The 13904-nt window shown below is 42.8% G+C and overlaps 1 protein-coding gene across 2 annotated transcripts in view; it reads right to left on the reverse strand.

The window, feature by feature from the left end:
• Positions 1–13904, reverse strand: part of SH3BP1 (SH3 domain binding protein 1) — a 101163-nt gene that overhangs the window by 31851 nt on the left and 55408 nt on the right. For both annotated transcript variants that reach the window (XM_056525293.1, XM_056525292.1), the window contains exons 3-8: positions 5950–6054; positions 5770–5846; positions 5576–5687; positions 4218–4294; positions 3767–3890; positions 3410–3478 (exon numbers count right to left, since the gene is read on the reverse strand). In XM_056525293.1, coding sequence (XP_056381268.1) covers positions 3410–3478; positions 3767–3890; positions 4218–4294; positions 5576–5687; positions 5770–5846; positions 5950–6033 — 543 coding nt within the window. In that variant the 5' untranslated portion in view covers positions 6034–6054. The remainder of the gene's footprint in view (positions 1–3409; positions 3479–3766; positions 3891–4217; positions 4295–5575; positions 5688–5769; positions 5847–5949; positions 6055–13904) is intronic.

Below are 13904 nucleotides of genomic sequence, written 5' to 3' on the forward strand. Positions count from 1 at the left end.
AACGATAAAAATGAACTTAGTGTTCTATTATAATTATAATTCCTCTTTTATATAATGATTTGTTGCTTGCAATTAAGTTTAGGATTTTCTGTATTCTATTTGTTTTTAATTCACTGGGTTGCACGTTTTTGTAACATTTTGTTTGTATCACTATGGCAACAAGAAACAGATAAGACAGGATCTGACGTCAGACGCGGCAGGGGCCTGACGAAGTGCTTTGATAGCACAATACGGACCGTGGCCCGCCGTTGTCTGCTACTCTCCCACTGTGACATCTGCCCCCCGTGGCTTGCATCTATGTCTGCACGATATGCAATAAAGTAAAGACTTTGCTACCGCCTCTCGGGTCTTGGGTGAGTTGCTCCTTTTCATCTTTCTTCTTGTATCATTTTCATGTGGACTGAATCGTACTGTGTGAGCACCACCCTCAGCATGCACATTGCTTCCTACGCTGATTCCATATTAACAGGAACATATACATATCTTTCCAGCCCTATACTACTGGTGCCAGGTTTCTTTGCATTCTTCTACATTGATAGAAATAAAACTGAGATTTGGGAGAGACCTGTACTGTGAAGACATTACCATCTATTCCAGAGGTGGAACTCCCTCTGGTCAGCCTGGATGACTGTTCTTTCAAACAGTATGATCCTATTACATGCAATCTTTAGAGCTGTTATTATGCACTGCGTGGCACTGTTATATGCAATCTGACCTCCAGTACCTGCAGGCTGTTTTGCTGTTATAAATACATTGCATGGCTCTATTATATGTAGTTAGCGCATAATAATAGCCATACAGTGTTGCTCTGTTATGGATGCATTGTATGGCCCTGTTATATTTAGTCTGTATGGTTCTGTTCATGTTGCACTGTAATAACTTATTTACTACCTGGACAAGTCTTTAAGTTGACATTTTTTGACACTGTTACTTACGTCCAGCAATTTGACGAAGGGGTATTGTCGCTGAAAACATGAGTATTGTGGATTTTTGGCAATATTCTGCATTTAGTTATTAACTTCTGTTCCTAGCTCCTGGAATTTACCTGCAGTCCCAAAGGACAAAAGACATTGGGCCCCATTTACTAAGAGTGGAGTGTAGTTTTCTTTGAGGGTTTTTGTTCCCGACAGGTATTTTTCCATGATATTTACTATTGTATCTTAAATTTGGCGATTTTTCCTACATTTTGCTCTCTTTGCACATGCTCTGAGCTGTCGAGTTTTCCAGAGCCCAAATCCATCACATTTTATGTGGAAACATTAGTAAATTTGTAGGTTTCTTTCGAAAATGTAGTTTTTTTTTTTTTTATACATGCACCCTTTCTCTGATGACCACACCCCTTTGTACGGTTTTCTGAGTAAAGTGGAGAGTTAGTAGGGTTTTTTGTCGGAAATTCTGGCGCATGACACATGCAACACAAAAAACCCTACAAAATCTACTTAATAAGGAAAAGCCTTATTAACCCCTTAACGACGCAGGACATATATTTACGTCCTGCGCCGGCTCCCGCGATGCGACCCCGCATCACATCGCGTCGGTCCCGGCGCTCATCAACGATTGCGGCAATGTGCGGTGTTAACCCTTTAGAAGCGGCGGTCAAAGCTGACCGCCGCTTCTAAAGTGAAAGTGAAACTATTCCGGCTAGTCAGTCGGGTTGTTCGGGACCGCCGTGGTGAAATCGCGGCGTCCCGAACAGCTTACAGGACACCGGGAGGGCCCTTACCTGCCTCCTCGGTGTCCGATCGACGAATGACTGCTCCGTGCCTGAGATCCAGGCAGGAGCAGTCAAGCGCTGATAACACTGATCACAGGTGTGTTAATACACGCTAGTGATCAGCATAGGAGATCAGTGTGTGCAGTGTTATAGGTCCCACTGAGCTGTCTGGCCTGGTTAGTTACAGTCTGTATAGTCCTGTTATTTATATTATGTATGGCCCTGTTACATATATGATGTATGGCACTGCTATTATCTATTGTATGGTCTTGTTATGTATGTGTTGTAAGGCACTGTTAGTTATGTATTGTATGGTACTATTATGTATATGTTATTTAGTCCTGTTATGTAAGTAATGTATGGCACTGCTAGTTATGTATGGTATGGCCCTGTTAGTTATGTATTGTACAATCATATTATATTGATGTTGGATGACAATGCTAGTTATGTACTGTATGGTCCCCATTACTTGCACTTTGTATACCCCTGTTAGTTTTATCTAGTAAGGCTCTGTTACTTACTGTTACCTCTTTATGATACATTTTAGCAATGTTATCTGTACATTCTTGATTGAGAAAATAAAGTCCAAACAGAAATCCCAATTATCATATGTGAGTAAGTGATTGGGAGGGAGGGGGAGACATTTGCAAATTTTGCTTCAGATTTTCACAAGCTGATTTTGCAACCCTTTGACCTCAATAGGTAGCAAAATCCACTGCAGAAAATCTGCAGCAAAATACACAGAAAAATATGCATGTGTGAATGCACATTAAAACTATCCAGACAGTAGATTTATCTGCTTAGGTCAGCTGAAAAAAGGGGACTTCTATTGGGGCCCTACACCAAATGAGTATACAGTCCAATATATGACGTATAAAAAAAAAGTATTTATTGGATTAAAATGCATTTTAATACAATAAAAAAAAAAAGTATTTGTCTTATATTGAGCTGTATCCTCCATTTGGTGTATCGCCCCGAGAGATGTCCCCTGTTTTGAGATCCCTAAGCTGAGGCATCTATTACCTGGATCGATTGTACCAGCCGACCCCATAGAAAAGCCGGAGGGACCACAAGGCTGCTGACCACATTCATGTTCATGGGCTTACAGGTGTTGTGCTCTAAGCATAACACGATCCCGTAAGGATCTCATTCTACCTTTCTACTATTGTGTACGTCCCATACAGTCTTCACGAGATACATCCCTGTTTCTTCCTTTTTTTTTCCCCCCTTGCTTGCACCCTTAGGGTATGTTCACACTGAGGAATTGGCGAGGAATTCTCACTTAAAAATTCTGCTGCGGAATTTCCGTCTTTTTTTCCGCGTGGAATACAGGAGGAAACTGTTTTTTTTGTTGTTGTTTTTTTAGCAGAATTTCCATGCAAATTCCGCGCGGAACGGCGTTAGGCTGAAAAAAAAAATGTAGTTGATTTCAATGGGACAAAGACGTGGATTCTGCATGAAGAAAGAACATGTTCATTCTTAATGTGGAACGGAATTTAGTGTTGGAATTCCACTTGCGGAAATTCCTCAGTGTGAAGTAAGGAGCAGAAATACAGTTAAACTCTATTGGGTTTTTCACTGCTGACTGAATTGGAGGAATACGTAAATTCCTCTCCAATTCCTCAGTGTGAACATACCCTAAAACTATAGTATTTTAGATTACAAGCAGGCTCCCCAGAAAGCTAGGACGCTTACCCGAATGAAGTAATTTTCATATTCAGGCTCCTTGGAACTGAACTGATAAAGATCAGATAAATAATCATCCTGCAACAGAAACAGAAAAGTATATAAGTTATACAGAAACATAGTTATACTTTCCTCCTTTTAGAATCAGGCTAAGTTTACTCATATTTTGGTCAGTATTTGGACCACATTTTGGTCAGTATTTGTAGCCAAAACACAGAATATGGAGCAAATCTTTCCGTTATAATTTTCCAGACTGTGTCAATTCCATTTCTAGTTTTAGCAAAAAGTTTTTGCAAAAAAAATAAAAATAGTGACCGAAATGAGCTCCAAAATGATGACCAATTACTGAATTCTTCCTTCACAAACCTTGCTCTGGTCAAGTCTCCTTCTCAGCTCCTCTTCTTCCTCTTTCAGACTCTCCAGCTTGGGTGGAGCAATGGTGCCACTACTTCCAGGGCTGCCTGACATATTCTTCTGGGCTTGAAGCAGCCTAAATGAAATTATCAGACAGAATGGTGTCTTTACCTGCAGTGTGATTTATCCACCTACATCTGACAGTACAGCACTACTCTAGTGAAGCCCAAAGTCAATAACCACATTAAGCAAAGCAATAGTCACTATCTGCAGCAGTGTGAAAATAGGTGAGACTGTTGTAAGGTGAAATCCAAAAGGCATGCCTACATATTACATTGTGCAGTGAAATTGCCTTACTCACTGTCTATGACACAGAAATACTGTGCATAGACATCACCTGCACCACATGCATTTACCTATCTTTAACAATATAACAGTGCACACAGGCATCACTTGCACTCACCTAGTTTTTGCATTGTTCCAATCAGTCAGGAGTTTTTGTAGCTGTTTCCTGTGTTTTAGAATTGTGGGTAATTCTTCCTGAGAGGGGGAGATTAAGCTTTAGAGGGGTTGACCCAACTTGCAAAGTTATGTCCTATTCACAGCAGTCGGAGCCCCCAATCTGGACGTGGGGGTCCAACTGCTTGGACCCCCCACAATCTCAAGGCAATGCACGTTCCATCATTCCATTCTGACAGGAGACTCAGATCTCCATTCTTGAGATTGTGACGGTCCCAGAAGTCAGACCCCTCTCCATCAAATAGTTATCACCTATCAATGTTATAAAGTTCCTGATAGTCACATCACTAAATATACTTACGTACTACCCTAGTACGGCTATAACAACAATGTGGTGGCCCAGTACAGGAGTTGCACCCCTTTACCCTTGCTGCCCTGTCAGGCAGCCTCCCTACATTGTCCCCTGGGCCCACCTGCATCTGTTACCCTTGCATATTCATTTGTATGTGTGTTATCTCCTGTAATATACCTGTAATGTGTTATAGCTTTAAGAATAGTTGACATGTGATTAACCTGATGTCATGTGATTGTAACTCAGTGAGGTGTCAGTGACCATGTGACCTATGGGACCCCTCCTAGTCTCCCACATATAAGCCCTGGGTGGAGCTAGCTCAATCTCTTGGAGTCTTTGCTGAACTACAGTGAGGTCAAGTCCTAGGTGTGTGTCTGAAGTCCAGAGGAGGCCTAAAGTCAGTCAAGCAGCCACGGATTCTCAAGTCCATTGCCCCACAGGTCAAGTCAAAGCCTGGTAATTTACAGAAGGGGTAAAGTCAGTTATAGTCTGTCATAGTCAAGTCATCCTGTCTCAAGTCAGCTGGGCCTGCATCCAAATTGTCCAAGTCCGCTATAAGTCCCAGCACTGAAGTCACTGGTCACCTCTGTGGCCCTAGCCAAGCTGTATAGAATGTTACACCTGTCTGACTCAGTAAAGCTGCCGTTGTCTTGTAACTTGGCTTCGGAGTAATTATTTGCCCCCATGCCTAGCCCAGAATCCAGCGGTATTCCTTTGGGTGGTGTAGAGGATAAACCACGCCCTGGTGTCACGAACAAAAGGGGTTAATTCCATCTGCCCTCATCACACCCTCACCACAACAAGGTATGTCTGATATTTAATAGGGAATTAAATGTCACAATTACTAACTTTCTATATATTACCCATATAGAAACAATGTGACACTTTCTGTATATATCTGAACATTACTGTAGTTGTTGGGCGGCAAAATATTTTGACCTTGGAGGAAGATGGTAAAAAGCAGGGAACTGGGGAGGGACAATAATAATCTTATGTCAGCGTCCCATTACCTCACTTAACTTGTTCAATGGCTGCAGGACGTCTCTTTCCATATTCATTTCATACTCTGCCAGTGTCTGAGCCAGAGATCCCTCCACACAGCAGCCCATCTCCAGAGTCCTCCTAAAGGAACAACATAAGATGGCGGTTATTCTTCAGTCCTGAGTCCAGTCACCTCAGATCCATGTCTGACCACTGCTCTCACCTCAGACTCGACTCGCTCTCTATTTCCTTCATACAATCAGCCATGGCTAAGGACAGAGACATCAAAGCAAGTTTTTTCTGAAAAGACAAAGATTCCATAAATCATCAGGTGACAAAAGCATTGATCAGTGTACGGAGGCTCCCCAGCCCCAAATATAGAGCCCCTATCTTCTCAGCTCACCAGCCTCTTATCCATGTCAGAGCTTGCTGGACCTTGCATACAATTTGCCAGACGCTTTCCAACAAGATGAGCCACGCGTTTCATAATGTCTACCTGCTGATCTGCCTGGGGAGACAATACATGAAAATCATAAGAGAAAAAGAAAGAGGGAAAAAACTGAGGGCATCCTGTAATCCTACACACCCCACAATGCCGTCCATATAATATCATCTTGTATATAATACCCATCAAACGTATATAGCACCTATCATCATGTGAGACACCCATCAAACTGTATATAACATAAATATACTTAAAAAAAAAAAAAACAGCTGTCGTTCCAATGTTGGATGGTGTTATATAAACAGTGAGTCAGACGATTTTCCATAGACTTTTTTTTAGAGCACATTACAAAATTTTAAAAAAATTCATTTTTTTACCTATTTTACGTCCACATCTTTCTTGTGATTTTACAATTTTATTTATAAAAAACATAAGAAACTATGTACAGTAATGATATACCAAAGTATGAATGTAAGAACAATGTATAAGTAAATAAAAAAACAATAGATGTCAAGCGGCTTTCTGGCTGGCAAACTCGATAACACAATAAAAGTACAGTTGCAGAAAACTATGCACTAGCAAATGCAAGGTATTTTCAGCTAAACATCTTGACAGACAGGACACAAACAAGACAAATAAGAACAAGAAGAAGGAGAGAAAAGAATGAGAAAATAGTGGAAGAAAGGGGAAGGGGGTTTACTCTCAATGTTTACAGCGAAGGAGAGAGATTCTCAAGCCACAGTTGTCTAATCTGACGATTCCAATGTTACCTCCAATGCTCTGACCCATTACCAAAATAACTGAATTGGTGTGGCTAGTTCCCTCCTCTCTAGCAGCTGTAGCAGCTGCACATATAGAATAGACACCAATTTGAACGGTAAGCCAGAATAAAAACAGAGATGTTCAAAGGGGGTTTATTTCCTAAACAGGAGGAGACCCCAATGTATAGAGGAGATGAGATAGCTTGGCATCAAGAAGCCATGCACCAGGACACCAGGGAAGGAAGGCTGGTGAAAGATCCCAGATCCATCAGAGCCCTGATTCATTTGGAAAAGGAGCATGTTATACCCAATGGCTGGTGGGGTTCCAAATCAGATGGAAAGGCTGGATTATTAAGGAAAGTTCTGAGAGCATCCACATGCCAACATGGGTGATATGAGAGGAGGCCTATTTCATTGAGAAGGCTGAATGAAGTCCGTTAGCTTCCTCTCTGTCCACCGTGAAGTTCAAAACTTTTGATTTAAGCAGATTAACCTTATTGTTCAGAGCTCAAAAGATCTTAAAAACTCCTTGACAATGTTAGGAAGGTCAATGAATATCTCTAGCAGGAAAAAAACAGGTCCGGGGATCATCGGCGCAACCGCCTTGAAGTAACTCGAACTTCGCAAGATGTGATGAATCTGTATGTTTTTTTTATTCCATAGAGACGTGTTTCGAGACTACACACTGTCTCTTTTTCAATGTAAAATGGCATACTATTTAAACCTAAAAAGGCGCTAAAACATGGGGTGATTGACAGGTTGCGGTATTCACACGTCACCTGCGCTGGAAAAACGCAGGCAGATGACGTTCAATGTAAACAGGCACACTATAAATAATATATATAAATGTAAAAAGAATGGTTTTGCAAAGTATAGACTTTACTTTGTAGGCAGACATCTCCCATATGCACAGTGCAATTGGAGAACAGGATCGGGGAGTCTCGGCTGAGGTGCGGGACTTAGCACATGTGCCTGGTAGGATTAAAAGACTAATCATGGACATACATGTCAGTAAACTGCTGTGTTTAGAACTTCTTAACTACCATATGAGGGTAGTAATGGATGATGAATTATGTTTACCTTATTAATAGATAATGTAGTTTGTATACAGTGGGGAGAAAAAGTATTTAGTCAGCCACCAATTGTGCAAGTTCTCCCACTTAAAAAGATGAGAGAGGCCTGTAATTTTCATCATAGGTATACCTCAACTATGAGAGACATAATGGGGGTGAAAGAATACAAGAAAATCCCATTGTAGGATTTCTAATAAATAAATTGGTAAATTCCTTGGTAAAATAAGTATTTGGTCACCTACAAACAAGCAAGATTTCTGGCTCTCACAGACCTGTAACTTCCTCTTTAACCCCTTAAGGACCAAGCCCATTTTAACCTTAACCTGTTCAGGACCCAAGGCGTAATTTTATGCCCTGGCGCCCTGGAACTTAAGGACCCAGGGAGTAAACTTACGCCCTGGCGTATTCTTGTCCCTGCCGCTCGCCGGGCAGAGATCGGAAGCGGATGTCTGCTGAAATGCTTCAGCAGGCTTCCAGGGCAAACGCCGAGGGGGGCCATGTAGGCCCCCCATGTCGGCAATCGCCGCAAATCGCAAGGGAAATCGTCCCTGCCATCTGCGGTGATACTGGGCTGATCGGGTCTCTGGGACCCGACCGCCTGGTAATTTTGCATGATCCCGGTTGTCACAGACAGCTAGGACCATGCTGGAGTATAGGAGCGAGGTGGCAAGCCTGCCACCTCCTCCTATCCCCTGCGATTCCTCGGTTAGCTAACCGACCAATCGCAGGGGGGGGGCGGTTATTTCCTCCCGCCCTGCCCGGCCCCTGAAAGTCCGGAGAGGATGGGAGGAAGACCGGAGGACGCGGCGGGGGACGGGGGAGTGCTGGGGCCTGGCCCCGGTACTTACCTCGTCCCTGAAGACCCGGATCCCGGCGGCTGTGGCGACAGGTGAGTGGATCTTAGGCGGCGGCGCGGGACCTTTGCAGCAGTCCAGACTGCCGTAAAGCGATCTGGACTGCTCCATCTGGTCCCCTTACACTACAACTCCCAGCATGCCCAGACAGCCCTTGGCGTCTGGGCATGCTGGGAGTTGCAGTTTTGCAACATCTGGAGGTCCACAGTTTGGAGACCACTGTGCCCTTCCAGATGTTGCAAAACTACACATCCTCAGCATGCCCTTACTGTCCAGGCATGCTGGGAGTTGTAGTTCTGTAACATCTGGCCCTTCAGATGTTGCAGAACTACAACTCCCAGCATGCCTGGACAGTTTTGGCATACTGGGAGTTGTAGTTTTGCAACAGAACCACTGTATTAGTGGTCTGCAAACTGTAGTCCTCCAGATGTTGCAAAACTACAACTCCAAGCATGCTTGGAGTTGTAGTTCGGCAACCTCTGGCTCTAAAGTTGTTGCTGAACTACTACTTCCAGCATGCCTGAGAATGTTTGGGAGTAGTGGTTTTGCAACAACTGGAGGCACACTGGTTGGGAAACATTGTCTGTTTCCTAACCCGTGTGCAGGTTGTACAGGGTACATTCACATGGGCAGGGGGCTTACAGTGTGTATCAGGCTGCAAGTTTGCGATGCAGCAAATTTTGCGCGGCAGCTCAAACTCCCAGCGGGAAACTCACTGTAATCCCCCGCCCGTGTGACTGTACCCTAAAAACAGTACACTACACTAACACAAAATAAAATAAAAAGTAAAAAACACTACATATACACATACCCCTACACAGCCCCCCTCCCCAATAAAAATGAAAAACTTCTGGTACGCCACTGTTTCCAAAATGGAGCCTCCAGCTGTTGCAAAACAACAACTCCCAGTATTGCCGGACAGCCGTTGACTGTCCAAGCATGCTGGGAGTTTTGAAACAGCTGGAGGCACCCTGTCTGGGAATCACTGGCGTAGAATACCCCTATGTCCACCCCTATGCAAATCCCTAATTCAGGCCTCAAATGCGCATGGCGCTCTCTCACTTCGGAGCCCTGTCGTATTTCAAGGCAACAGTTTAGGGCCACATATGGGGTATCGCCGTACTCGGGAGAAATTGCAAACAACAAACAAATTTTGGGGGGCTTTTTCTCCTTTCACCCCACTGGTGTCTGACAGAGCTTTGGAACAATGGGCTGTGCAAATGAAAAATTTTGTGCAGCCCACTGTTCCAAAGATCTGACAGACACCAGTGGGGGGTAAATGCTCACTGTACCCCTTGTTACGTTCCTCAAGAGGTCTAGTTTCCAAATGGTATGCCATGTTATTTTGCTGTCCTGGCACCATAGGGGCTTCCTAAATGAGACATGCCCCCCGAGCAAAATTTTCTCTCAAAAAGCCAAATATGACTCCTTCTCTTCTGAGCATTGTAGTTCGCCCGTAGTGCACTTCAGGTCAACTTATGGGGTACATCCATACTCAGAAGAGATGGGGTTACAAATTTTAGGGGGTATTTTCTGCTATTAACCCTTGCAAAAATGTGAAATTTGGGGGGAAACACATTTTAGTGAAATTTTTTTACATATGCAAAAGTCGTGAAACACCTGTGGGGTATTAAGGCTCACTTTATTCCTTGTTACGTTCCTCAAGGGGTCTAGTTTCCAAAATGGTATGCCATGTGGGGCTTTTTGCTATTCTGGCACCATAGGGGCTTCCTAAATGCAACATGCCCCCAAAAACCATTTCAGAAAAATGTACCCTCCAAAATCCCCTTGTCGCTCCTTCGCTTCTGAGCCCTCTACTGCGCCCGCCGAACACTTTACATAGACATATGAGGAATGTGCTTACTCAAGAGAAATTGGGCTACAAATATAACTATACATTTTCTCCTTTTACCCCTTAAAAATTGGGTCTACAAGAACATGCGAGTGTAAAAAATGAAGATTGTGAATTTTCTCCTTCACTTTGCTGCTATTCCTGTGAAACACCTAAAGGGTTAAAATGCTGGCTGAATGTCATTTTGAATACTTTGGGGGGGGGGTGCAGTTTTTTATAATGGGGTCATATGTGGGGTATTTCTAAGATGAAGACCCTTCAAATCCACTTCAAACCTGAACTGGTCCCTGAAAAATTGTGATTTTGGAAATTTTGTGGAAAATTGCTGCTGAACTTTGATATCTTCCAAAAGTAAAAACTCATCAATTTTATGATGCAAAGATAAAGTGGACATATTGTATATGTGAATAAAAAAAATTATTTGGAATATCCATTTTCCTTACAAGCAGAGAGCTTCAAAGTTAGAAAAATGCTAAATTAAATTTTTCATCAAATTTGGGGATTTTTCACCAAGAAAGGATGCAAGTTACCACAAAATGTTACCCCTATGTTAAAGTAGAATATGTCACATAAAAACAATCTCGGAATCAGAATGATAACTAAAAGCATTCCAGAGTTATTAATGTTTAAAGTGACAGTGGTCAGATGTGCAAAAAATGGACGGGTCCTAAGGTGTAAAATGGCTGGGTCCTTAAGGGGTTAAGGACCGGGCCAATTTTATTTTTGCGTTTTTGTTTTTTCCTCCTCGCCTTCTAAAATCCATAACTCTTTTCTATTTCCATATACAGACCCATATAAGGGCTTGTTTTTTGTATGGCTCATTGTACATTGTAATGAAATCTCCCATTTTACCATAAAATGTACGGCAAACCCAAAAAAATATTTTTTTAGGGAGAAAATTTAAATAAAAACCACAATTTTGCACTTTTTGGAGGGTTTTGTTTTCACACTGTACACTTTACGGTAAAACTGACATGTGTTCTTTATTCTGTGGGTCAATTAGATTAAAATGATACCCATGGCTAGATACTTTAATATTTTTTGTATCGCTTTAAAAAAATCTAAAACTTTTTGTACAAAATCAGTAATCTAAAATCGCCCTATTTTGACCACCTATAACTTTTTCATTTTTCCGTATATAGGGCGGTATAAGGGCTCATTTTTTGCGCCATCATTTGTACCTTTTATTGATACTACATTTGCATATATAAAACTTTTAGATCATTTTTTATAAAAAAATTTGGAATAAAATGTGACAAAAAAGCAGAATTTTTTGACTTTTTTTTTTACATTTACGCCGTTCAACGTATGGGATTATTAACAGTATATTTTGATAGTTCGGACATTTACGCACGCAGTGACACCAAATATGTTTATAAAAAAAAAATTACGCTTCTTGGGGGTAAAATGGGAAAAACTGACAATTTTCATTTTTTTGGGGGGGGGGGGGGATTTATCCCTTTTTTTTTTACTTTTTTTTCACATTTTTCAATTTTATTTTAATTTTATTTTTTTTACACTTTTTATGTCCCTATAGGGGACTATCTATAGCAATCATTTGATCGCTAATACTGTTCAGTGTTATTCATAGAGCATAGCACTGATCAGTGTTATCGGTGATCTTCTGCTCTGGTCTGCTCGATCTCATACCAGAGCAGGAGACGCCAGGAGACGGACGGAGGCAGGTGAGGGGACCTCAGTCCGCCATTACAGATGATCGGATCCCCGCGGCAGCGCTGTGGGCGATCCGATCATCTATTTTAACATGAGCATTGCCGAAGATGCCGTGATCTGTACTGATCCTGGCATCTGAGGGGTCAATGGTGGACATCCATGTGATCGCAGATGTCGGCCATTACCGGCGGGTCCCCGGCTGCTGCTAGCAGCCAGAACCTGCCGTGTATGATGCGAGCACCGCTCTGATGCGAGCGGTCATACACAGGACCTAAATGTATCCTGGTGCACAAAGTACAACAAGGATGTACATTTACTTCCGTGGTCGTTAGGGGGTTAAGTTTCTCCTCTGTCCCCCACTTGTTACCTGTATTAATGGCACCTGTTTGAACTTGTTATCAGTATAAAAGACACCTGACCACAACCTCAAACAGTCACACTCCAAACTATAATATGGCCAAGACCAAAAAGCTGTCGAAGGACACCAGAAACAAAATTGTAGACCTGCACCAGGCCGGGAAGGCTGAATCTGCAATAGGCAAGAAGCTTGGTGTGAAGAAATCAACTGTGGGAGCAATTATTAGAAAATGAAAGACATACAAGACCACTGATAATCTCCCTCGATCTGGGGCTCCACGCAATGGTGAGCAAAAATCCCATAACCACACGGGGGGACCTAGTGAATGACCTGCAGAGAGCCAGTACCAAAGTAATATAGGCTACCATCAGTAACACACTACGCAGCCAGGGACTCAAATCATGCAGTGCCAGACATGTCCCCCTGCTTAAGCCAGTACAGGTCCGGGCCCATCTGAAGTTTGCTAGAGAGCATTTGGATGATCCAGAAGGGGATTGGGAGAATGTCATATGGTCAGATGAAATCAAAGTAGAACTTTTTGGTATAAAAACTCATCCTGTTTGGAGGAAAAAGAATGCTGAGTTGCATCCAAAGAACACCATACCTACTGTGAAGCATGGGGGTTGAAACATCATGCTTTGGGGCTGTTTTTCAGCAAAGGGTGAATGATCCGTGTAAAGGAAAGAATGAATGGGGCCATGTATCATGAGATTTTGAGTGGAAACCTCCTTCCATCAGCAAGGGCATTGAAGATGAAACGTGGCTGGGTCTTTCAGCATGACAATGATCCCAAACACACCGCCCGGGCAATGAAGGAGTGGCTTCGTAAGAAGCATTTCAAGGTCCTGGAGTAGCCTAGCCAGTCTCCAGATCTCAAACCCATAGAAAACCTTCAGAGGGAGTTGAAAGACCGTGTAGCCCAGTGACAGCCCCAAAATATCTCTGTTCTAGAGAAGATCTAAAAAATGGGTATGTGCAGCTCAGAATTAATTAGCCGAGGTATAATGATATAGTTACCAGCCAGAAATAGATTGTCCCAGAGGGCTAGTGTCCACAGACACTTGAATGGGCCAATGTCTGCAAATGCTGAATTGGAGTGCTGGCATGGGCTTCCACGGGTGGTTTGCCTGCCACAGACCAGGTGGATGCCGCTAGGATGGTGAAGATAGCAGCTTGCATATTTCCAATGGCCGGACCTCGTGGTGTCCCGTGACGTCTGACGTCAGTGGTATAATGAATGGGCTGGATACAGAAGGCTGGATTCAGGAGGGCTGCGGCTGTTGCAAACAATTAGATGCCGGACCATCAATTGAAATGCGGACTTGCAGATAGCAGTGGTGC

Source organism: Hyla sarda, chromosome 6, assembly GCF_029499605.1.
Source record: "Hyla sarda isolate aHylSar1 chromosome 6, aHylSar1.hap1, whole genome shotgun sequence".
Taxonomy (NCBI): Eukaryota; Metazoa; Chordata; class Amphibia; order Anura; family Hylidae; genus Hyla; species Hyla sarda.